The sequence below is a fragment of the Phodopus roborovskii genome, unplaced genomic scaffold (assembly GCF_943737965.1).
Source record: "Phodopus roborovskii unplaced genomic scaffold, PHOROB, whole genome shotgun sequence".
NCBI lineage: Eukaryota > Metazoa > Chordata > Mammalia > Rodentia > Cricetidae > Phodopus > Phodopus roborovskii.
In genome coordinates, this window is record NW_026126434.1 from 27266704 (window position 1) to 27290261 (window position 23558).

Below are 23558 nucleotides of genomic sequence, written 5' to 3' on the forward strand. Positions count from 1 at the left end.
TATATCTTGTGGTTTATTAAGGATCAGGAAAAACAGATAGGCTGAATAGATGTATATTCAGGATGAAATAACTTACAACAGAGACAGATGAACGCCAGCAGGTTCCTGGTCCCAAGGATGACTCTTGATGCTCTCTGTCCCTGTTCTGCCAGCAAGAGAGCACTCCAGGGCCCCTTCCCCAGACTTTTAGTTCTGGGGTTTCACTGTGGGAAGCTACTGACTTATAATTCAGTTTTAAGTGTGCTATTTTTTTTGAAGATTTATTTATTTATTATATATACAGTGTTCTTCCTGCATGTATGCCTACACACCAGAAGAGGTCATCAGATCTCATTGCAGATGGCTGTGAGCCACCTTGTGGGTGCTGGGAACTGGACTCAGGACCTCTGGAAGAGCAGCCATTGCTCTCTGCCTCTAAGCCATCTCTCCACTTCCTAAATGTGCTATTTTTAAAGTTTGTTTTTTGAGATAGGATCTTAGGCAGCCTAAAGCTTGAAGTCTGGTGTTGAACTTCTGATCATCCGGACTCCTCTTCCCGGGTTCTGGGTTTTTACAAGCAAAAGCTCATGCCCAGCTTGTATGTCCTTAAACAAAACTCTTATTGCATCTCTGTCACTTTCTTCTGATAAAATACTCTCCGACAAAAGCAACTTAAGGGAGAAGGGTTCAGTGTAGTATATACTGCAAGTGTACAGCCTCTCATGCTGGAGGAGGTCTGGGTGGCAGAGCTTAAAGCCGGCCACTCACAGTCCTGGCTCCACCCACAGTGAGCAAGTCTTCCCACCTTAATTACAGCAGTGGAGGGAATCCTCCAGACATACCCAAAGGTGCACCTCCCAGGTGACTGGATCCTTCAAGTTGACAGTAGCCACCAACGGTCACACTGTGTGATCCTTGTCTCTGCTTTGGGTTGTCTGTCTCTACCGGAGAACACTTCATGGATCTGAGTCATTCAAAGTACTCACTCATTTATTCTGAATTATCAAATATTGGCATACAGTAGTCATTTGTACTGCTCTTTTACCATCTTGTTGACATACTGGAAGATTCATTCTTTAAAGTACAACTGTAACCCCAGCCCTGGGGAGGTACAGACGGTGGACCAGGAACTCCAGATCAGCCTGGGATACCTGAGATTCTGACTCAGAAAGTAAAAACAAAGCAAAAAAAGTGAGAAACTGCAGGAGAGCAGGTGTGGGTGGAATTTGTATATACCTGAATGAAAGAAAGGCAGTTAGTAGGACCCCGTCCAGAAGAGTGTAGATAGAAGGGACTCATGGATTCTTTTAGCTCTAAAGCATCCTGATGCAGGGTCCAACGCTCTCAGACAACAGCAGAGATATTTCCCCCCAATCACATCTGGTGCTTGCCTTCATGATAAGGTGGGAACTAGGGCCAGAGAAACACAGAGGATGCTGTTTTGTAACTTGGCTCAGTTCATTGGCTGCTTGGGCAAGATGTTGTCTCTGCTGCTGTTTGTCCTTCATTGTTAAGAAGGAAAAACAGGGGCTGGAGAGATGGCTCAGTGGTTAAGAGCACTAGCTGTTCTTCCTTAGAACCCAGGTCCAATTCTCAGCACCCACACAGCAGCTCACAACTGCCTGTAACGCCAAGATCTGACACCACCACACAGACATACATGCAGGCAAAACACTAATGCAAATGAAATAAAATTTTAAAAAAAGAAGGAAAACCAGGTGGCGTCGGGAGCCCAAGGCCTGCCTAGCATGAGGAGAGTGGGAGAGGTGCAGTAAGGGACTCCTTGCCACCCAGCCGTAATTCCACTCTTCTGTTCCAGCTTCGTGTTCCCCGAGACTCCAGAGTTCGGCACCCTTACCAGAATTATTTTACAAGCCATGTCTTTATCTTTAGTGAGCTCCTTTCTGCTCATATCTCTGGGCAAGAAGATTGCCAGCTTGCATAACTACAGAATCAATTCCAACCAGGTGAGGGAGACCATGCACCTCTGTTCTCCGATATGACTGTTCTCTGGTGCAACCCTTCCACCAATACAAGGGGTATGTTCCCCTTTAACCAGAATCACTTTCAATAAGTTGGACTGTAATCACATAAAGTGCCTGAGCAGCAGAGGGTGTGTGACTTTGAACCCACTTGAATTCATATAAGCATTATTCCCTGGTATGGCTATCGTGCAGGAAGGCAAAGGAATTAACCAGGTGGGGTGGCATGTGTTTGCTTTCCCAGCACTCAGGAGGCAGAGGCAGGATCATGAGTTAAAGGTCAGCCTTAGCTTCAAAGCAAGCGGAGCCAGCCTGGGCTACACGAGACCCTGTCTCGAGACAGTGATGATAGCGAGTGACAGATAACCTATGACGCTGAGCTAGCAGACTGCCTGTCTTCCTGCCTTATGGCTGCAGAAACCAGATGCATGCTGGGGCACCAGTGCCACCAGACAGCACGCACAGAACCAGGCTGCTTGCAAATGATGACAACGCCCTGCCTTTGGCTTCTGCTTTTATTTTTTAGGAAAAGTCTCCAACTACTCTGAAAGTGGTACTTTCCTGAAATGTCAAGAGGGACACAGAAGCAAGCGGTGTCCCAGCCAGACACGTAGGTTAGTGTAGAGGGGGAGAGGCCAGCACTGATCTTTCTCTGCATGTTCGAGTCCCAGGGGTCATGAGAAAGAAGAAAGGCAGAAGTCAGAAAGTGCTTCCCTATGGTCAGAGGCTAGGGCAGAGACACAGTGTAATGTAAAAAGTCGGATCAGTCCTCCCTGTGTGCTTCCTGAGGCTACATCCTAGTGTTGTTGGAAGTGCTAAGAACCCTGACCTCAGCCTCACCAAGCAGTGTACCTCTAGCTTAAAGTCAGATTCCTTAACAAAAGTGGGCTCAAAGGCTCTGCTGTTTGTTCACAGGATTTGATAGCCATTGGCCTTTGCAACGTGGTCAGCTCCTTCTTCAGATCTTCTGTGTTTACGGGTGCCATGGCCAGGACTATTATCCAAGACAAATCTGGAGGAAGACAGCAGGTGTGTTGAAAAGGAATCTCATCCCTAGTGTATCCCCATAAGGAAAGAGATGCTCTTCTGTCCGCATGGTTGTCTGTATGTCTGTTTGTAGAAGGGCTTCATCTGGGTTGATTTCATTGTAATGTTCTAGTCAGTGGAGAAACTCTGTGGGAAGAGTTTGGATCCTATGCTTGTTGTTGTTTTGCTATAATTATTGCCTATGAAACACAAACACGAGACTCAGCGCCCACGTGGAGTTTATTGATAGAGGGGAGAGAAAGCTGGTAGCCAACCAAAAGCAGGAGAGAGAAGAAAGAGAGAGCAAGAACAAGAGAGAGGTGCTTTAAAAGGGAAACTGAGTCCCCTGGCAGCCAGGTAAAGCTTGAGCAGACATGGCCATGAGCATCCCACCCATCATCAGGGGGCGGGGTCAGCAGACTGCTGGTTCCCAACTGTTTTTAAAAAGGTGGGTGTTGGGCATGGCAGGTTAGGGAATAAGGACATTAAGTTTTCAAGACTACTTCCTGCTGACTTGGGGCTCTTTGGGGGAATGAGAAAGCTGGGGTGCTGCCACATCCTGGTAGCTGGTTGTTTCATCACAGGCCTGACAGTATGGAACTCTGGCATCTTTTTGAGACCTGGCAAGATGTTAGCAGAACAGAGAACAAGGTTAAGTTTAGAAAACAAAGTTTTTTTCTAGATCCTGGTACTTGAGGGGAGAATTGTAAGATGAGGGAGGGGTTCCTGAGGTGAGGGAAGGGATTCCTGGGACCAGGGAAAGGTTGAATATTTATTTGGAGTGAATCTGACCTGTTTGGATGGGTCCAATTCAGCTCCCTTGAATTTACAAGAAACCTTTGAGTGTGTGAAAACATAAATATTAAGACACATTAGCAGCATACTCATGTTAGAAATGATTTGGCTCAAAGAATTAACACATACAGATTTTTAGCACAATGAAAAGCACCTTAATTGTGAGCTTATAGTTAGAGATATGATCGTATAGTGGCATAGTATGGTGTTTAGTATTGTCAGAATTGATTAGCAGCTCATTAAAACTTTATGATTAATGTTAAGACTATAAACAGTAGCAACCTTAAAATACCCGTTTGTGAAATCTGTTTTGTAATAGTTGGAGCCTTGGCTGCTGCTTTAAGCTGACAAAGCTACCAGTCGTCAAAAGCATCAGAGTTCTTGAGAAGGATAAAATTTTACCTGAATGATTAGAGAGTAACAGGGACTCACTAGCTGGCAGCATGGACAGCCACCCCCAGGTCCTCCAGTTGTTGAGGTTAGAGGCTTTAAGGACGTCTGCCTTCTGCTGATGGCATGAGCCCTGTGGATTAGGAGCTTTTCGAAGACGTAACCTACCGTTGGCCCAAGCAACGGGGAGAAAGTCGATTCCACTGCCCTCTTGTCCACAGTCCTTAGAGCCCTTTGCAGCAGTTGAGATGAAAGGCAGGATTGCTCAGTGGCTAGTGTTGCCACTTTTGTGGATGGAGCTTCTTCAGTGTCCATCAGTCTTCTTGGAGGAAATGGGTGGTGCCAGCAGCTGGCCTGTCTCTCTGTTATAAAAGCTTTTTAATGAAACATTTTAAATGCCATATTCTCTAGATCTCTGAGCATTTGAGGACTGTTTAGTGTACCTTGGTATACAAAATTTGTCTTTAGTTATTTGCCTTAAGCACATAGGTAAGGCTTTATCCCTGTAATTAATTAATCTGTCTGGAAAACTGGATCCAAGCTGAGAGGCTGTGGAGGGATGTTATACTCAGAGCCCTCCAGCTGACTGTAACTGGTTTTAACTTAGTAGGTTAGACTTATACCTGTAAAGGACAAAGAGGTAGAGAAAAACTCCCTTTGATAATAGAGGCTTAACCTTTATAAACAGCTTACAGGAAGGACTGGGTGGTATAAATATTTTGTTAGCTTGAAATAGACATTTATAACCTTAAATGTTTACCGTCATTTAAAAACACATAACAATTTAGAAATATTTGAGACTTGGTACAGTTGACTTTAAGTTGTATAGAGTTAGCTTACATTTACATATAAAGTTAAATTTAAATCACATGTACAGATATATTAAACAGGACTGTGTAAAAATGAGAAGGACTAGAGTGTGAAGCTATGTGTAACATAGTCAGTGAAAAAGAAACTAGAGACAAAGAATAAAAGGCAAAAGGTTAATGAATTACAGGTCGGTTGATGGCAGAAGCTGGCTAGATTCCCTCTGCCTAGGTGGCTGGTGTAGCAGAGGGAAGAACCATGTGGGGTGAGGATAGGCCACATGGTCAAGATGGCGGCTGCCATAAACACATTCCCAACAGCTGGCAGAAATCACAAAGTTTTGAGATATAATTTTGTTGGCTTTTTTCTCTCCACGAGTGAGGCAGAAGGATTTGTGAAACTAAGAGGACACCGGAGTCCAAGGGATACAACATCCAAAAAGACTACTGTAGGTCTGAGAAATGTATGTACCAGTCTAAGGGCAGTGCTAGGGTATAAAACCCGAGAGGCCCCTCATGGGTCCGAGACACGAATGCACCAGTCAGCACAAAATCCAAAAACCTCATTCGTGGGGAAAAATGAAAAACTCTCAGAGTATCTTGAGCAGATGGTGCCTCAGCCCAGCCCACTGTGTGCCACTGGCATCTGCACAGAGAAGAAACAAAGGAGAAGGGCAGCAGAGAGGACAAACAAGAGAGTGAGACATTTGAACTTCGAGTATAAGATGCCTAGAGGAACGGGACACTTTTAGGTGGAGAGAGGTTCCTGCCCTGAGACAGGCTGCGGCTGCGGCAGGCAGGAGAGTTTTAGCGTGGTGGGAAGAGAACAGAAACAAGTTTAGGGAAAGAGATTGTTTAGCAGAGAGGTAGAAAAAACTTCCATCTACCTGTTCGCTGGCAGTAATTTTGGCCAATTTGACTTATTTTGTAGGGAATATCTAGGCTGGTTTATTTCCCATGGGTGAAGTAAAAACTGGCCAATCATTTTTGGAACTCATCAGCCTAAGAAAGTGGCCAAGGGCAAAGTGCCTGATAAGGACTCAGCAGTCCAAAGGCAGAAAGGCTTGATGCTGAAATCTCAACTTACCCCGTGGAAAATATCCCAGACCCCAAGAAAACGAGTTACAATGAAAAAGGGCACCTTACCAAATTGTAGCTGGTGTGGGATGGTTATTTCCAGCGAACAGGTGGATGGATGTGGATTGCTGGTTCGTAATCAGGGTCCCCGAATGCCTCAGGCTGACGGCACCAATGTTGTTCTTTTGCTATAATTATTGCCTATGAAACACAAACACGACTCAGCGCCCACGTGGGGTTTATTGATAGGTGGGGAGAGAAAGAGGGGTAGCTGGTGGCCAACCGAAAGCAGGGGAGAGAGAGAGAGAAAGAGAGAAGGGGGAAAGAGAGCAAGGGAGAGAGAGGAGAGAGAGCAAGAGCAAGAGAGAGAGGCACATTTGGCACACTTGCTTTAAAAGGGAAACTTGCGCATGCTTGTGTAACTGAGTTCCCTGGCAGATAAAACTTGAGCAGCCAGGTAAGTCATGACTTAGAGAAGACATGGCCATGAGCATCCCGCCCATCATCGGGGGCGGGGTCAGCAGACTGCTGGTTCCCAAAAAGGCTCACTTTAATATTTGCTCACACTTTGTCTTAAAAATCATTGGTATCATAGGCCTATAATCCCAGCACTCCTTACCAGCCCTACTGGGGATCTGGAAAGATGGCTCAATGGTCAAGAGCATGTCTGCTCTTATAGACGGCCCAGGTTGATTTCCAGTACCCACATCAGGTGGCTCACAAGCATCCAGTTCTGGGATATCCATCATCTCCTTGTGAGCTCCTCAAGTCCCAGGTACACACATGGTGCAAAGATATGAGAGCAGGCAGATTCTCACCCACATGAAATTAGAATAACCTTAAAAGATGAAACACACCAGGCATGGGCCTCAGACCTTTAATCCAAGCACTCAGGAAGCATAGACAAGAGGATCTCTGTGAGTTCAAGACCAAACTGGTCTACAAAGTGAGTTCCAAGACAGCCAGGGGTACATCATGAGATCCTGTCTCAAGTAAAAAACAAAGAAAAGATGAAACACCATTGAAGATGGGAAGTTGTGAAAGCTCCCAACAACACAGGTTCAGATGGGGCATTTATTTACATAGAAGTAGAATGGGTGGGACTTGGGGCTGTCAGTGAGGTGTCTGTTTGGGGGGGTGGAGTTTCTAAGTTGTATGAGGAGAGGCTGAAGTTTTGAAGGAATACAAGCCATATATCTTAGGAGATCCATAGTCCCAAGTGGTGACAAGGGTTCCAGGGGAGACTGGAACTTTGCAGTCAGCAAAGTAGGTACCGACACTTATAAAGTACCTACTATGTGTTGCATGCTCCATTCAGATTCTGAAAGGCACTTACAAAGTACCTACTGTGTGTTGAATGTGCCACTAAGATCCTAAAAGGCATTTACAAAGTACCTACTAGATGCCAAATGCTTCACTCAAATCCTGAAAGGTACTTAAAAAGTACCGACTATGTGCCAAACTTTTCACTAAAATGCTAAAAGGCATGCATACTGAACCCCCAGCTCCTCTTAAGAAAAACACATGGCAAGCTTCCCAGCAAATGGAAGGCCTCAGTTGCAGGCAGGGATCAGCACTGCTCCTGATGGTTTCTCTCCAACCAGCTCTATCTCCTCAGTTTGCATCTCTGGTAGGCGCAGGTGTGATGGTGCTCCTGATGGTGAAGATGGGAAGCTTCTTCCACAGCATGCCCAATGTAAGTGGGACTGAGTGAGTCAAGTAAGTCAGGAACAGTGGGATTTGGGGGCTGGAGAGGTGGCTCCATGGCTAAGGAGGCCAGGGGGTTGGATCCCAGCACCCACACGGCGGCTCATAGCTCCCTGTAACTCCAGTCCCCAAGCTAGTTGTTGGTGGCACACACCTTTAAACCATCACTCGGGAGGCAGAGGCAGGCGGATCTCTATGAGTTCAAGTCCAGCCTGGTCTACAGAGCAAGTTCCAAGACAGGCTCGAAAGCTACGCAGAGAAACCCTGTCTCAAAAGAAACAAAACAAAACAAAACCCTCCAGTTCCCAGGGATTCATTGTGCTCTTTCGGCCTCCTCAGGTGCTTCATGCATGTGGTGCACAAACATACATGCAGACAAACACGTATTCACATAAAAACAAATACATCTTGAAAGAAAGGTGGAATCTTGGTAGAGCATTCATGCAGAGAGTTGCATTTTCCTGGTCCCTAGGCTCCAGTCCTGTTTCTTGCTATGCCAGGGAGGTGGCTCAGTGGGTAAGCATGTCAGCCCCCATGGAAAAGCCAGGTGTGACCTCATGCACCTGTCAGCTCATTGCTAAAAGGAGGCAGGCAGAGGCAGGAGGATTGCTGGGACTTGATGACTAGCCAGCCTAGCTTTAAAAAAAAAATTATGATGATGATGATCTTCCGGTCCAGTGAGAAATGTTGTTCAAGGAGGATACTGAGTACAGTGAAGAGTGACAGATCGGGACATTTGGGCTTCTCTGTTCTCTAAGCATGTGGACAGACACACAGGTACCCTTAAACTCATGGACCAACTCAGACAGCCACACTCATGTAGTGTCCCCATCATAAGGCTGGACATTAAACATGATAATGTGGGATCCATGTCAGTAGGTGAAACAAGACCGTGTCAAACTCATAACGAGTGGTCAAACGCGATCATGACTGATGTCTATACATTCAGCTGATGTGTGGGGACTCAGTGAGGAACAAGAGAACCAGATTCAGAGGCATGAGCCCCACGGCCAGTGCGACTCAGACACTTAGCTCTTTTCAGGAGGTTTGGCCTGCCTGCCTTCTGTGTCTGCTGTCATGCAGCCTCTTGGTCATCCACAGCGCTGGAAAATAGGCCTGCAGACTGACTCCTGGCTCTGTGTTCAGCTGGCTGTCTCCCCTTCAATGTCTCTCTTCTTCCCTGTGTTTGAGACATGACCTGACCCTTAGCCATACTATGTGTGCTTATTACAGCCGTAACCAAGTGACTTGAAGTAATAATATAGTTTCATGCCCAAATACACAGAACATACCAGAAGGTAAGCCATAGCTATTTCTTCAGTGATGGAAATTACACAGACCAGGCATGGTGACATACACTTATAATTCTTGCACCCAGGATACAGAGGCAGGAGGACTGTTGGCCTGCCTGGTCTATGTAGTGAGTTCCAGAGTAGCCCGAGTACATAGGGAAACCTTGTCTCAAAGAAACAAAAAAGGTACTTTTAAATGAAATCATGTAGGAATATAATTAATTTCTAATGAAGTGACTGTTTCCCCTTGGTAGTCAGAAAGGACACAACTTGGCTATATTGACTTTATGATGAGATTTATTTCCTGGAGACCTTCCTTGCCTTAGGTTAAAAGAAAAAGAATTCAGCCAGGTGGTGGTGGCACACACTTTTAGTTCCAGCACTCAGGAGGCAGAGGCAGACAGATGTCTGTGAGTTTGGGGCCAGCATGTTCTACAGAGTGAGTTCCAGGGCAACCATGGCTACACAGAGAAACCCTGTCTCAATAAAAAAAAAAAAAAAAAAAGAAAGAAAGAAGAAAGAAAGAAAGAAAGAAAGGAAGGAAGGAAAGAAAGGATTCTACAAACCCCTGTGAAGTTAAGATGCTGCCCCACAATTTCTGGCATTGTTTTTTGGATTTTGGTTTACTTTTTTTGTTTGTTTGTTTTGTTTTTTGTTTTTCTTTTGAGAGCTGTTGCTCTGTCTGTCCTAGAACCAACTCCCTTTATAGACTAGGCTGGCCTCTAATTCACGGAGATCTGCCTGCCTCTTCCTCCTGAGTGCTGGCATTAAAAGGAGTTCACCACCATATGCCTCCCCTTTCTAATGTTGTTAAAAGCTTGGCTACAGGCTCTCTGCAGAGATGGCTTAGCAGTTAAGAGCACTGGCTGCCCTTCTAGAGGTCCTGAGTTCAATTCCCAGCAACCACATGGTGGCTCACAACCATCTGTAATGGGATCAGATTCCTTCTCCTGGTGTACATGAAGACAGAGCACTCATATACATAAAGTACAAGAATAAATAATCTTTAAAACTAGGTAAATAAAAAAGTGCCTGGAAGTGGTGGCACACACCTGTAATCCCAGCACTCAGGAGGCAGAGGCAGGTGGATCTCTGTGAGTTCAAAGACAGTCTGATCTACAGAGTGAGTTCCAGGAAGGCTAGGGTTGTCACACAGGAAAAAAAAAAAAAAAACCGTCTGGGAAAAAAAAAAAAAAAAAAACAATAAATAAGTAAAATAAATAAATAAATAAAGGGGTTGGGGGGAAAAGCCATACCTGACTCTGCCCATGCTATGCCTTCTCCTACTGATACACTATGCTGTCCTCATTGAGCCTACTCAGAAAGCAAGCACAAACTTGGGCCCTGTCCTGGATGATCAGTCAGGTCTGACCTTGCCATAGCCTTGCCTGTCGAACTTGATACACTGTAGATGCAAGGGGAGAAAAATGAAAAAAGTTTTTTATTTGAACCATGAGTCAGAGCTTGGACATGCTGTTCATTAAAAAAAAAAAAAAAAAAAAATCCATCTAGCATTTCTAGAGGCAAGGCTGGTTTTGGGGTTCCTTTGTGAAGACTTGGGAATGTTGTCCCTGGAGGGAGAATAAGGCAGTTAAGGTGGTTTATCTTCCCCCCCACAGGCCGTGCTGGCAGGGATCATCTTGAGCAATGTGATACCCTACCTGGAAACCATTTACAACTTACCTAGTCTGTGGAGGCAGGATCAGTATGACTGTGTGAGTACAGATGCCGTGTGTGTGTGTGTGTGTGTGTGTGTGTGTGTGTGTGTGTGTGTGTGTGTGTGTGTGTGTGAGTGTGTGTGTGTGAGTGTGTGTGCCTGTATGGGTGGGGGAGGGGGAAGAGAGGGTGGAGAAGGGTGAAGGGAGTGGGGGAGGGTGGATGGAGTTGGAGCCTACAGAAGGAACAGAACCAGCCAGTCTCCATCTGTAAGTTCTTGCCACTAAAGACCCTAGGACCCACATAAGAAGGCTGGGTGTTGTGGCACACACTTAGAATCCCAGCATTGGAAAGGCAGAGGCAGTGGGGGTTCCTGGGGTTCGCTGGCCACCAGCCTAGCCTGTGGAGACCTCTAGACTGAAGTCTGAAAAACACCAAGTGTATAGTTCCTCTAATCTCCACATGCAGGTACATACATATACACTCACCTACGCACACACATGACTACAACACCAACATGAGCATCCACATACATATGCAAAATAACTATCATTTCATGAGTTCTGATTGGCTTTCCAAATGGGATTTCTCATGTGAACCCATCCTACTATCCTCAAGGTAGATAACATTGCCTCCATTTTGTATGCAGGGACACTGAGTTCAGGAAAGAAGTAAAGGGAGCAATGATCAGAAATCTATCAGAGCTCCAGTAGACGGCCTCTAGGGCCAAGTCTTCTGTGATAGGCCTGGCGCCTTCATGCTGCTCGTTCTCATGTCTCCTCCCCCACTCCCTGCATCCCTTTTCCTACAAGGTTGTTTGGATGGTGACATTCTCCTCCGCGATTTTTCTGGGACTAGACGTTGGACTACTCATTTCACTAGTCTTTGCTTTCTTCGTCATCACTGTCCGTTCGCACAGGTACTCAGCCTCTGGTAAGGGGAGGACAGTCACGGCAAGGAAAGGGCTCAGGGATCTAAGGCAAGTGCATTTCCTTCCAGATCGAAGATCCTTGTCCTGGGTCAAATCCCCAACACCAACATTTACAGAAACATCAACGACTACCGGGAGGTAAGGAGCTGGCTGAGTGATTAAAGCCGGTGCCACGCCTGTGTGAGGAGTTCATCTTCTCAGAGCTCGATGGGTTCTCAGTGCTGGGGAGGCAGAAGAGGACACTCCTGGCACAAGCTGGGTATCTAGACTAAAAGAATCACTGAGCTCTGCTTCAGTAAACAGTGGACCCCAGTTGAGGAAGACATTGACTGTATCCTCTGGCCTCTACACCTCAGTGCACACACAGAGACAGACAGACGGACGGACACGCGCACACACACACACACACACACACACACACACACACACACACACAGAGAGAGAGAGAGAGAGAGAGAGAGAGAGAGAGAGAGAGAGACAGAAGGGGATTGTAGAGAGAATAGCCATCTCAGCCCCAGCCCTTCACAAGGCACTGCACCCACTCACAGGCGATGGGAGGCATGAGGCTTCAGGGGACAGGTAGTGTCCTTACACCCTGCAGCCAGCAGAGGGCCCTTTAACCATGAACTTCCGGGAGAAGAAGGTTAGATAGGTGAGAAATGCAAGAGTGCATCATAAGCAGGGGCCACAGGTATGGAGGTGTCTGCTTGCCTTTGACCTCAGCACTCCAGAGGCAGTGGCAAGCAGAGATCCAACTGTAGTTCCTGAGCTGGCAGAGAGAGAGAGCGCGCATGCCAGGAGTGAATTGGGAGGGGGATTTTTCCAGCCCTCAGCCCACTGAGGCCAGAGGTTCCTGAGGAGCCATGAAGCCATGTGGTCCTTACTCCCTGCCAAACACCTCGCCCTGTCCTGCAGGTGGTGCTCATCCCTGGAGTGAAAATCTTGCAGTGCTGCAACTCCATCACGTTTGTCAATGTGTACAACCTAAAGCACAAGTTGTTAAAAGAGGTGAAGCCCTGCTGCCCGCCAGGCATCCCTCACACCCTGGGGCCTCCTCCCCCTCTCCACCACCTATCCCTGGTGTGACCCCTCTCGTGCCCCCCAGGTCAATATGGTGAGAATGCCTCTTAAAGAAGAGGAAATGTTCACCCTGTTTAATGAGAGTTACACCACCATATCGGAAAACAAGATTTGCAGGTGTTTCTGCGACTGTGAAGAGCTGGAGCCAGAGACCAGGGTGAGTCACGCCCGCCCTTCCTGCTCCTCCTCCTTTAGAGGCAAATAGCCCATTCCACACATGTGAACGCACATGCAGAGAACACCAAATAGACTCTGGAATATTGAGAGAGAGAACGCCATGTGAAGTTGAGAGAGATGGTGGGGATAGAGGAATTGTAGTGACAAGAATGCAGAGTGGCTTTGACACAAACAACATATTTTGTGTGTGTGTGTGTGTGTGTGCGCGCGCGCGCGCGTGCTTCCTTTCTCTTTCTTTGTTTTTCAAAGCAGTGTTTCTCTGTGTAGCTCTGTTGTCTTAGAATTCACTCTGTAGACCAGGCTGACCTTGAACTCAGAGATCCCCCTGCCTCTGCCTCCCAAGTACTGGGATTAAAGGTGTGCGCCACTACCGCCTGGCTATCTTTTAATTGTGTGTGTGTGTGTGTGTGTGTGTGTGTGTGTGTGTGTGTGTGTGTGTGTATTCAGGGTCTCACTATGTAGCCCTGGCTGGCTTGGAACTCGCTATGTAAACCAAGCTGGCCTTGAACTCACTGAGATCTACTGCTTTCTCCTCCCAAGTGGTGGCATTAAAGGCATGCACCCCATACCTTTCTGATCTTGAGCTCTTGATCTTACTGTCTTTGTCTCCCAAATGCTGGGATGGCACCACACCCAGCTTGTTGTTGTTGACATAGGGTGTCACTGTGTAGTCTAGGCTGGCCTCAAGCTCACAGTAATCATCCCTTGATATCCCAAATCCTGGAATTACAAATGTGTGCTATCGAACCACCCTGAATGTCTGTAAGGTTTAAGCAGTCCATGGCTAAGCTTGTAAAATTAAATTAGGGAGTCAACTCTCCATTAATGTGACATAAATATAATGTATTTTTCAATCATAAAGTAAACACCTTTCACATTTCTGATAGTTGAATAATCTAAGCATATAATTTAATATTCTTTTCCTTTCTAGATGATAACTAATGGTACAATTTGAATTTTTTTTTACTTTTGATTTATGTATGTGTATATGTGTGTGCACATGCTTGTGTGTGTACCATATGTATGTTTGTGAATGTATGTGTGTATGTGTGCATGTATATGTGTTTATGGTGTATATATATATGTGTATATGTATGTGTATATATATGTATATGTGTATATGGTATGTGGATATTGGTGTGTGGTATATGCATATGGATGTGTATGGGTGTGTATATACATGCTTGTGTATGTATGTATGGGTGTGTGTATATGCATATATTGTATATATACATTATGTATGTATGTATGGTGTGTGTGTGTATATGCAGGTGCTTACACAGATCGGAAAAGCATCAGATGTCCTGGAGCTAGAGTTATAGGTGATTGTGAGCCACCTGAAATGGATGCTGGGAACCAAACCCTGCTCCTCTTCGAGAGCAGCAGGTGCTCTTCAGTGTTGAGCCAGCTCTTCAGCCCGGCTTGAAATGTATACTAGGTAGGAATAGTGAAGCATAGCACTCTATGAGTTGTTCGTCCTCTGAATAGTGTTTAGCCCCTAACAACTCAGATGACTTTGGTAAACAGAGAGTGGCTTGAACTCAGAAGTCCAGAAGTACCACATGACAAGTGGATTTGTGCTGCTGCAAGAGACACTGACGTGTGTGTTAGCTTGGAAGATAGAAGGTCCTCTGTGCCTGAGGATTTGACGGGACCCTGAGGCTGATGTTGTCAGGCAGGAACAACACTGTGGAGGGTGAGGAGGAAGGCACAGGACGGCGACTGTGAATCCAGTCACAATGACAAGATCAATCATCACAGCCCATATGCAGAGGCCATACTAGGGCCTTGCACCACATGGCATTTGCAGCTCTTGGTGCTGTCCATGCATGTGTATACTAGCTGCCCCGGTCTCTCAGGAGACTGGAGGCAGTTGGAGATTAAAACAGGTACCAAGAAATGAACCACTTTATTCCTAAGAAGGCTAGGCAAAGACTTGCATGCATGCAAGCAGTTGCCCAGGAAAGCCTGACAGAGAAGAAATGGCTCAGTGGGTGGCAGCACTGCCTGCTCTTCCTGAGGACCCAGGTTCAGTGTCCAGTGCCCACATAGGGTGGCTCACAACTGCCTGTAATTGCACTTCTAGGGATCTGGCACCCTCTGTTGGACTTCTGTATGCATGTGATATATTCGGCCTCGTGCATATGTTGTACAATACACATAGGCACATGCATGCATGCATACATACATACACACATGTAAAAAGAAGAAGGAAGGAAGGAAGGAAGAAAGCACTTTCAGCACTTTACAGGAAGTTGTAATAAACACTGGAGACTCACTGGGACCCAAGAATAATGGAAATGAATGAACTGAAGGTAACTTCAAGTCATAGACTGTCACTAGTGGATACAAATAATTGGGAGGAAGAGTCTGTGGGCCAGTGAGGAGACAAGCTATGACATGGCTTTGGTTGTAAGCTTGAAGTGATAGTGGAACAACCAAGTTTAAAAAAAAATGCATAACGAGGTAGATGATCAAGTTTTAAAAGTGCATAATGAGGTAGAGCTTCCAAGGAGAGTGAGGGGGGAGCCTGGGGAGATACACTGTGTTTGCATGGGGGGATCCTGGGAAGAAACACTGTGTTTGCATGGGAGGGGGCCTGGGCAGACAAACTGTGTTTGCATGGGGGGGCTGGGGAGACATGCTGTGTTTGTATGGGGGGCCTGGGGAGACACTGTTTACCTGGGGGAGGCTGGGGAGACACACTGTGTTTACATGAGGGGGGGCCTGGGGAGACACACTGTGTTTACCTGGGGGAGCCTGGGGAGACACTGTGTTTACAAGGACTGATGTCATTCAGGCTCACCCGGGTCCTTCTCCTCTCTGTCATCCCAGATTGTCTACACAGAGCGATATGAAAACAAGCAGGAGCACGACCAATCATCCATTAACCTGATCCGATGCTCCTACCTGAGCAATGGGGACATGAGTGAAAGCATGTCCGAGGATCAGGTCCCCTACACGGTGTCTTCCACATCGCAGAAAAATCTAGGGCAGAGCTACGAGGACACAGAGAAAACCTGGCTGTCCAACAACCCCTCAAGAAACAGTTCACTCCCTCCGCCTGAAGCCTCAGAAAGCTTAGCACAGAGTAGATCCAGATCTGTCATCATGCCTTACTCAGACACGAGTGTCCAGCCCAGCATCCACACCATCATTCTGGACTTTTCCATGGTGCACTATGTGGATAGTCAGGCTTCGGTTGTATTAAGGCAGGTAAGTACCACAGAGGCCTGGCCGCGGCCTCGGATCCCCTGCCACACATACCCCCAGCCTAGTGTAATTCTGTGAGTCATGGCATATTGCTCAGTGACTAGAGATGGTGACACTGAGGGGGTTTAAAGTCAATCAAAATAAAAAGGAAATGAACCAGGTCCGATTTTTTTTAACTCGAGCAGTTAGTTCTCTAGGCATGAATCATTTATCATTTCTCTAGAAAAGGGGTGAGGGTGGGGGGCAGGGGTGGCATTTCTTAATATCACTAAGACAGTATCTATGTCCCGCCTACTATGGAACTACTACAGAGGACTGCCACCCCCCCCCAGCCTTTCAGCTGCTCCTGGCCCTGCCTATGGGGTACCAGCAGGGTCCCCCTCCTCCCACTCTCTGACAAGCTTCTGTCTTCCTCACAGAGCAGATCACATGGCTGCCTGGTTACTGCTCTTTCCTTTCAGACTTTTGTCTCTGTTCCACTCCTGTTACGAGCAGTTTTCCCGCCAGCCTGGTCTCACAGCCGCATCAGCCCCAAATAACACACAGAGACGCTGTATTAGATATAAAGCTGTTGGCCTGTTACTAGCGTTTCTTATTGGCTAGCTCTATCTTAAATATTAACCCATTTCTATTAATCCAAGTGTTTCCACGTGGTCTTATCTTACTGGAGAGAGGGTCTGGACCCTTCTCAAGTCCCTACATCTTGACTCTCCTCTACTTCCTCTACCAGAATCTTCCTTGTTTCCTAGTCCCGCCTGTCTTGCCTTCATATTTGCCAACAGTGCTTTATTCATTAACCAATAAGAGAAACATATTTACAGAATGACACCTCCCATCACACTCCTGTTTGCAAGGGCCCCAGTTTAAACATGCTGGATGCTCCCTCCCAGATCTCGTGGATCTGCCCCACTGTGAGTGGCACTCCTGTGATGGGCATGCCCTCTTCTGACTAGGATCCTGTCTCATGGAACCTTCACACTCCCTAAGAGGCTCGGCTGGCAGAGCCCTCGTTCAGTGCACAGGAAGCTCTGGGTTCCATATGGGCACCAGAGAGGCTGGTTAGGGTTGGTGCCCAGGTAATCTCAGCGCAGAGGCAAGAAATTTGGGGGCCTAAGGTCATCATCAGTCACATAGTGAGTTTAGGCCAGAGATCTTCTTTATTCTTTATCTAGTTTTGTTTGTTTTTTGAGACAGGGTTTCCCTGTGTATCCCTGGCTGTCCTGGAATTTGCGTTGTAGACCAGGCTGGCCTTGAACTCTCAGAGTCTGTCTGTCTGTCTGTCTGTCTCTCTCTCTCTCTTTAAATGTTTTTATGTCTCATACTATGTAGCACTGGCTGGTCTGAAACTCTGGAACTTGCTATGTAGACCTACCAGGCTGACCTAGCCAAACAGAGATCTGCCCACTTCTGTCTTCCATGTGCTGGGGTTAAGTGTGTGCTCTGCCATGCCCAGCCCCAACCTCCTGTTTAGGTCCAAATGCATTTGATGGTCTCCTTTCCAAACTTTCCCACCATAGGCCTTTGAGCCAGGCCAGGCAGCCTGCCTCTAGTCTCGTGCTGTACTGGCTTCTTTAGAGTGGATCAACCCACACTATCAGAGGCTGCCTGACTGCGGGCTGGCACACTGTTGACATCCGTTCTCCTAGCAGCCCCCATAACAGCCCTGTTTTCAAAATTCAAGTCTTGGTGATTCAGAGCCTCAAGCATCTGGCTTTTCCTGGCTCTTCTCACCTCCCCTCTGTAGATGAATTCTTCTGCCCCATCTGGTCCTGCAGCGGGTTAGTCCCAAATAAGCACACAGAGGCTTTTATTAATTATAAACTGTTTGGACTGTCTGGCCAACGGCTTAGGCTTCTTATTGACTAGGTCTCTCTTAATTTTTAACCCATTCCTATTAATCTATGCATCTAAACGTGGTCTTGGCTTACCGAAGAATGCCCAGGCATCCTAACTTCCCAATAACTGCATTGCCTCTCCCCCACTCCTTCTACTTCCTTTCTCTACCCCTATTTGGATTCTCCACCTGGCTACATCCTGCCTGTCCATTGGCCAAAACAGCTTTATTCATCAACCAATAAGAGAAACATATATTGACAGCATACAGAAGGACATCCCCCTTCACCCCTCTCTTGCTGCCCCCCATCCTGGCACCCACTTCTGACCTTCACAGAAGACTTTCTGATCCAGGCAAGCTGGGACCCTTTGCCTTATAGCTGTGAGATACATGGTCCACATCTACAGCCTAGAGTCTAGGCTTCCTCATTCTTCTGTAACAGCTCTGTGCATCTCTTGCTGGAGGACTTCCTTATGTCTCACTTACCCTAAAGTAAAGAACATGAGGCTGGAGAGGTGCCTCCGCAGTTGAAAGCACTGACAGCTCTTACAAAGGTTGCAGGTTCAGTTCCCAGCACCCACATCCCAGCTCACAACTATTTGTAACTCCGGTTCCAGGAGATGTAATGCCCTCTTTGGCCTTTATGAGTACCAGGCATACAGTACAGACATACAGACTCACACACATACATGAATAAAAATATGTCTTCTTAAAAAGGAGGGTTGGTTGGGTGGTGGTGGCACATGCCTTTAGTCCCAGCACTCTGGAGGCAGAGGCAGGCAGATCTCTGTGAGTATGAGCTTGGTCTACAAGAGCTAGTTCCAGGACAGCCTCCAAAGCCACAGAGAAACCCTGTCTCCAAAAAAAAAAATTAGGGTAACTCTTTGTAGCCACTACCTAGAATATTCCCAGGAGCATCATTGCATCATTGCCCCATCTGTCCTGAGGCTTCCTCGTGTAAACATTACCACAGGCATACAGGCATAGTCTTCCTGCTTGGGAGCTGAGCAAACCCTCCCATTACTCCCCACCCACCATGAGATGCACTGATTGGTTCCTGTGTTCCCAGCCATGGCACTCAGAAGTCCACTCCCAAAATGCTCATGGGCTTGTAAAGAAGAGTTACACATTCTCCAGCAAGTGAATGGCTGATGAGGAGTTAAACCCCAGGTAGTGGGTGGGTCACTTCTGGTGTGCATGGGGCTCTCTGATTCCCGCTTGCTACCTCGCTCTCTCCCTGCAGATGTGTAATGCTTTCTACAATGCCAACATCTTGGTGCTCATCTCAGGCTGTCACAGTGAGTACCCTGCACCCTGTGAAGAGGGAGTGTGTGTCCTGTACCCCAGGGGCTCCGCTCCCAGGCGCTGACCCCTGCATGTCTGGGTTTGATTTGCAGCCTCTGTGGTCAAGTCATTTGAGAAGAATGATTTCTTTGATGAAGGTATCACGAAGGCCCAGCTCTTCCTCAGCCTCCACGATGCAGTGCTGTTTGCCTTATCAAGAAAGATGCCCGAGCCCTCGGAGTTAAGCATGGATGCAACTGAGACAGTGATACAGGAAACCTACTCAGAGTCAGACAAGGTTGGATGACGTAGAACTTCAGGGCCAGGGGAAAAGTGTGGAGAGGGGGTGCCTGGTCAGAGGTGAAGATGTCTCAAGAAAGGCAGGGCATCCCTTGTGCCAGCACCTGAGATCAGTCATACCTGGTAGAGACCTGGGCTTTCAAGGACCTCCACTACCACAGCTCCTGCATGTCCCATCCTGGACCCCAGCCCCAGCTCCAGCCCAGCAGAAGCCTTGAGCATCCTTGCACATCACCTATGGCTAGTGTCCCACCAATTGCTAGATATTTGAAATCCTCCCCTGCATAGACCTTATGATCTCCCATACCACCACTTCTGGGGGGAGCCCTAAGTCTGATGAGTAGAGGCCATGGCTGCCCTCCAGGACGTTGATGATTGCTTACATTGTGAGTAATAAGGGTGCTTTATCATGGCCAGACTCAAAAGAGGAGGAAGCATACACCCATAACTCAAACCATTCCTTATATTAATGGCTGAGCCATCTCTCCAGCCCTTGAGCCATTCCTTAACCCTAAATAGAGACCCAAGTGGACTTCAGGCTTCCCAGATCAGAGTCTGTAGGAAATAAAGACACAGATAGGCACATAGTGGTATCTCTATCTCATGGTTAGGAATTATTTTTCAGTCAACTCTTTGTTTTTTGACCTACTGGGTTTCAATGGTTTGCATTTTTATGACAAGAAAAGTACTACAACGATAGGAAGCACTTTAAAAATATTTGGAGAAGTGAATCATATACAGACTTGCAGAACACAGGCAGCTCCTCTCCATCCCCTTCCCACTCTCCTTGGCTCTGCTGAGATGTCTCACAGGTTGTGAGCTTCGTATTCCCAGAACAGCTCTTTCCTTGTCAACAAGACTAGAACATAGCACTTCTGGTCTGCTCTTCATCCAGGTGCATGCCCACCTGGAGCTGCTCTGCAGCCCATTCCCTCCCTTCATAGACCTCAGAGCTCCTCAGGTGCACCCCCCACCTGACAGACCTCAGAGCTCCTCAGGTGCACCCCCACCTGGAGCAAGAATTCTCCCGAGGACTGACAAGATGGCTTAGTGAGTAAAGGCACTGGGACAGGCCATAGACTCAGATTCAATTCAGATTTAGATTAAATGAATTTATTCTTACTGCTAGCAGAAGGACAGTACCCTTAGAACCAAACAGCATCCTGTGCTGAAGGGTTTACTAAAGGCAGGGTTTATACAGGTGGATAGCAAAGGTATACATTACAGTTATCCATGGAATCCACAACTAGGCAAGAAAATTGTTTTATGCCCTTCAGTTGTTTCTCTTTCCCATTGTATAGTAATAAAAAGACCAAACATCTCAGGCACACAGCAGTAAGTGAATTTATAAAAGCAGGAAGCAAGTGGTTAAATGCCTCACAGTGGGTTTTGTTTTGTTTGTTTGTTTTTTGGACTAGGTTTCTCTGTATAGCTCTGGCTGTCCTGGAACTCACTCTGTAGACTGGGCTGGCCTGGAACTCACAGAGATCCACCTGCCTCTGGGGCCAACACTGCCTGACTTCATTGTCTTATTCTCATTTCACCTGCAGGCCACTAGGATCTCACAGGCTTTCTAGGGCAAAGGTCAACTACCCTCAAGTGATGCCTGATACCATAATGAGTTCCTTTAGCCATCATAGGGGAGTTAGGTGTAAATTATTACCCAAGTCTGAGCACTCTGGGGGAAGTGTCACTAGTAGACTAGGACAGAGTAGACAGTGAGAGTGCCATCAGGTTAGGGCTGAGGAAACAGCAAAAGACACCCTGAAATAGCAGGCCACAAAGGAAGAAGGAGAGCTGTTTCTGAAGGAGGAAAGGGTTGAGCATTGTAGAATGTTCCAGCAAGTATCTGATACTGAGGACATCTAGAACCAGGCCCTGTTCTACAACAAGGAGCTTAGACTCTGGCGAGGGATGGGTTTGTAAATAAACCAGGAGTGCGCTGGAGGGGGCAGTTGGATCACAGAGGAAGCTGGGATCCTGGCTGGCCATCTGTGATCTGCATCATATATGTGGACAAGATGGAGATGGATGAGGCAGGTGAAGTCGGGCAATTTCCCTTGCCATTATGGCTAGAGTTAAGGAAGGGCACCACAGCTTGAAGGTGAAAGATAAACAGTCTTAGAGGCCTTTAGATGTCTGGATTGTGTTAGGGTTTGCAACTGAGATTTAAAAAAAAAAAAAAAAAAGATGTGTTGTGAAATCCAGTCTAGCTAGAAAAGCCCAGAGAGCAGATGCCAGGGGTTGACTGAACCCAAAGAATAATGAAGGACTAAGAAACACTTAGATCTGAAGCAGATTTGGGCAACAAAGCCATGATTCTAGGACCTTTAGTCCTGGATATGTTCTGAAATCCCTTGAATACTTGGAAGTGAAATTCACTGGTTAAGTCTTAACCCCTCCAGCCGGGTGGTGGTGTCACACACCTTTAGTTCCAGCACTTGGGAGGCAGAGGCAGGCAGATCTCTGTGAGTTCGAGACCAACCTGGTCTCCAAGAGCTAGTTCCAGGACAGCCTCCAAAGCCATAGATAGAGAAACCCTGTCTCAAAAAACAAAAACAAAACAAAACAAAGAGTCTTAACCCCTCCAAATGTGTGCTGTTTCAGAATGGCAACCTGAGCAATTTGAGACATAAAACTGGTAGCAACATCATAGACAACCCCCAACGTGCAAGTCCTAACTACATCAAGATCCACAAGCCCATTAAGGATGACTTGGAGTTTGACCTGGACCTGGATCCCATGCTGAATTCTGAAAAGAACAGTGGGCTGGGTCTCAACCTGGACCTGGACCTGAACCTGGACTTGGACCGGGAGTCAGAGATGGACCCTGAATCTGAGCTGGAGTCTGAGATCCAAGCCAAATCCGATCTGGAGCTAGACACAGAGCTTGAGACAGATGTCCAGACAGAGCCAGAGACAGAGGAAGAGCCGGAGCTGGCGTCAGAGAGGGAGAGGAGGCCCCAACCTAGGACCAGGACAAGGTCTCACAGCCCCTGGCGGAACTACTTCACCGCCTATCGCTTTGGGGCTTCAAGCTCCCAGTCTCGGATTCCACCTCAGACGCGTTCCTCGGAGAGGAAACAGCCACATGCTCATCCAAACTCACCCCAGTACAATGAGGACACTTGGTAGGTGAACTGGAAATAGATAGCAGGCAGATTATCTTGGCAAATCCTCCCTGCCCAAAAGGCATCACTCAGGCGTGTGATCTAGATTGGGTACAAGCCATTCATCCTGGCTCTGTGGCCCTCTGCCTGCTGACTTCCTTCTTACTGGGTGCTGGGATTACATGCCCATCTTAACTCCCAGGCTGCATGACTCAAGGTGGACAGTGGTCTCTGAGGCCTGTCTCCAGGTGTCCCAGATTTCACCTTCAGCAGATGCCTAGTGACAGCTTCCTGCGCATGCTCTCTGTCTCTGGGAACTGTGCCAGAATGTCTCTAACCTCCTCACCTCTCTGCTCCCTTTTCTCCAAAGAAATGAGGCTCGAATAAAATATGTGACTCTACTTAACATTCAGACCTCTCCTGCTTGTCTCTGTATCCCACAATGCTGAGGAGATGTCAGGTGGGAGGGACTCCAGAAGGGAACCAGCAAAAGAAACCCCAGGTAGCATTTGGAGTTGACATGCAGGGTGTCTCCACCATCCAGATGGGGCCAGGTCAAAGGTAAGTTGGGCTTCAGGCCTGGAGCACTGGGACCTGCTAAGCAGACAGGGCTTTTGCTGTCACTCTTCCCTACCGCTGGTGTCACAGCCATCCAGTGGCACTAACAGAAGTGAATGGTGATGTTAACAGGCTCTCTCTAGCCTTCAGATTAGACTCACCTACAGCTGCTCTTTCTTTCAGGCTTCCCAAGCCAACCTGGAGCCAGTATTCCTTGAGGGCCAGACTTAACTTAAAACTTGTGATGGGTGGGAGCAATGGCTCAACAGTTTAGAGTTTTGACTGCTCCAGAAGAGGACTTGGGTTCAGTTCCCAGAACCCACAATGGGGGCTCATAAGTGCATGCAACTCCCATTCCAGT

General features: G+C 47.1%; 1 protein-coding gene across 3 annotated transcripts in view; it reads left to right on the forward strand.

Moving 5' to 3' along the window:
- The window catches only part of Slc26a8 (solute carrier family 26 member 8), a 44163-nt gene extending 21118 nt beyond the window's left edge, over positions 1-23045 (forward strand). For 2 of the 3 annotated variants that reach the window (XM_051187108.1, XM_051187109.1), the window contains 12 exons: positions 1799-1946; positions 2877-2990; positions 7674-7751; positions 10674-10769; positions 11523-11629; positions 11710-11779; positions 12557-12649; positions 12747-12878; positions 15734-16114; positions 19189-19243; positions 19343-19527; positions 22137-23045. In XM_051187108.1, coding sequence (XP_051043065.1) covers positions 1799-1946; positions 2877-2990; positions 7674-7751; positions 10674-10769; positions 11523-11629; positions 11710-11779; positions 12557-12649; positions 12747-12878; positions 15734-16114; positions 19189-19243; positions 19343-19527; positions 22137-22664 — 1987 coding nt within the window. In that variant the 3' untranslated portion in view covers positions 22665-23045. The remainder of the gene's footprint in view (positions 1-1798; positions 1947-2876; positions 2991-7673; positions 7752-10673; positions 10770-11522; positions 11630-11709; positions 11780-12556; positions 12650-12746; positions 12879-15733; positions 16115-19188; positions 19244-19342; positions 19528-22136) is intronic. The other variant, XM_051187110.1, reaches the window with a different exon arrangement.
- Positions 23046-23558: the final 513 nt, after the last annotated feature.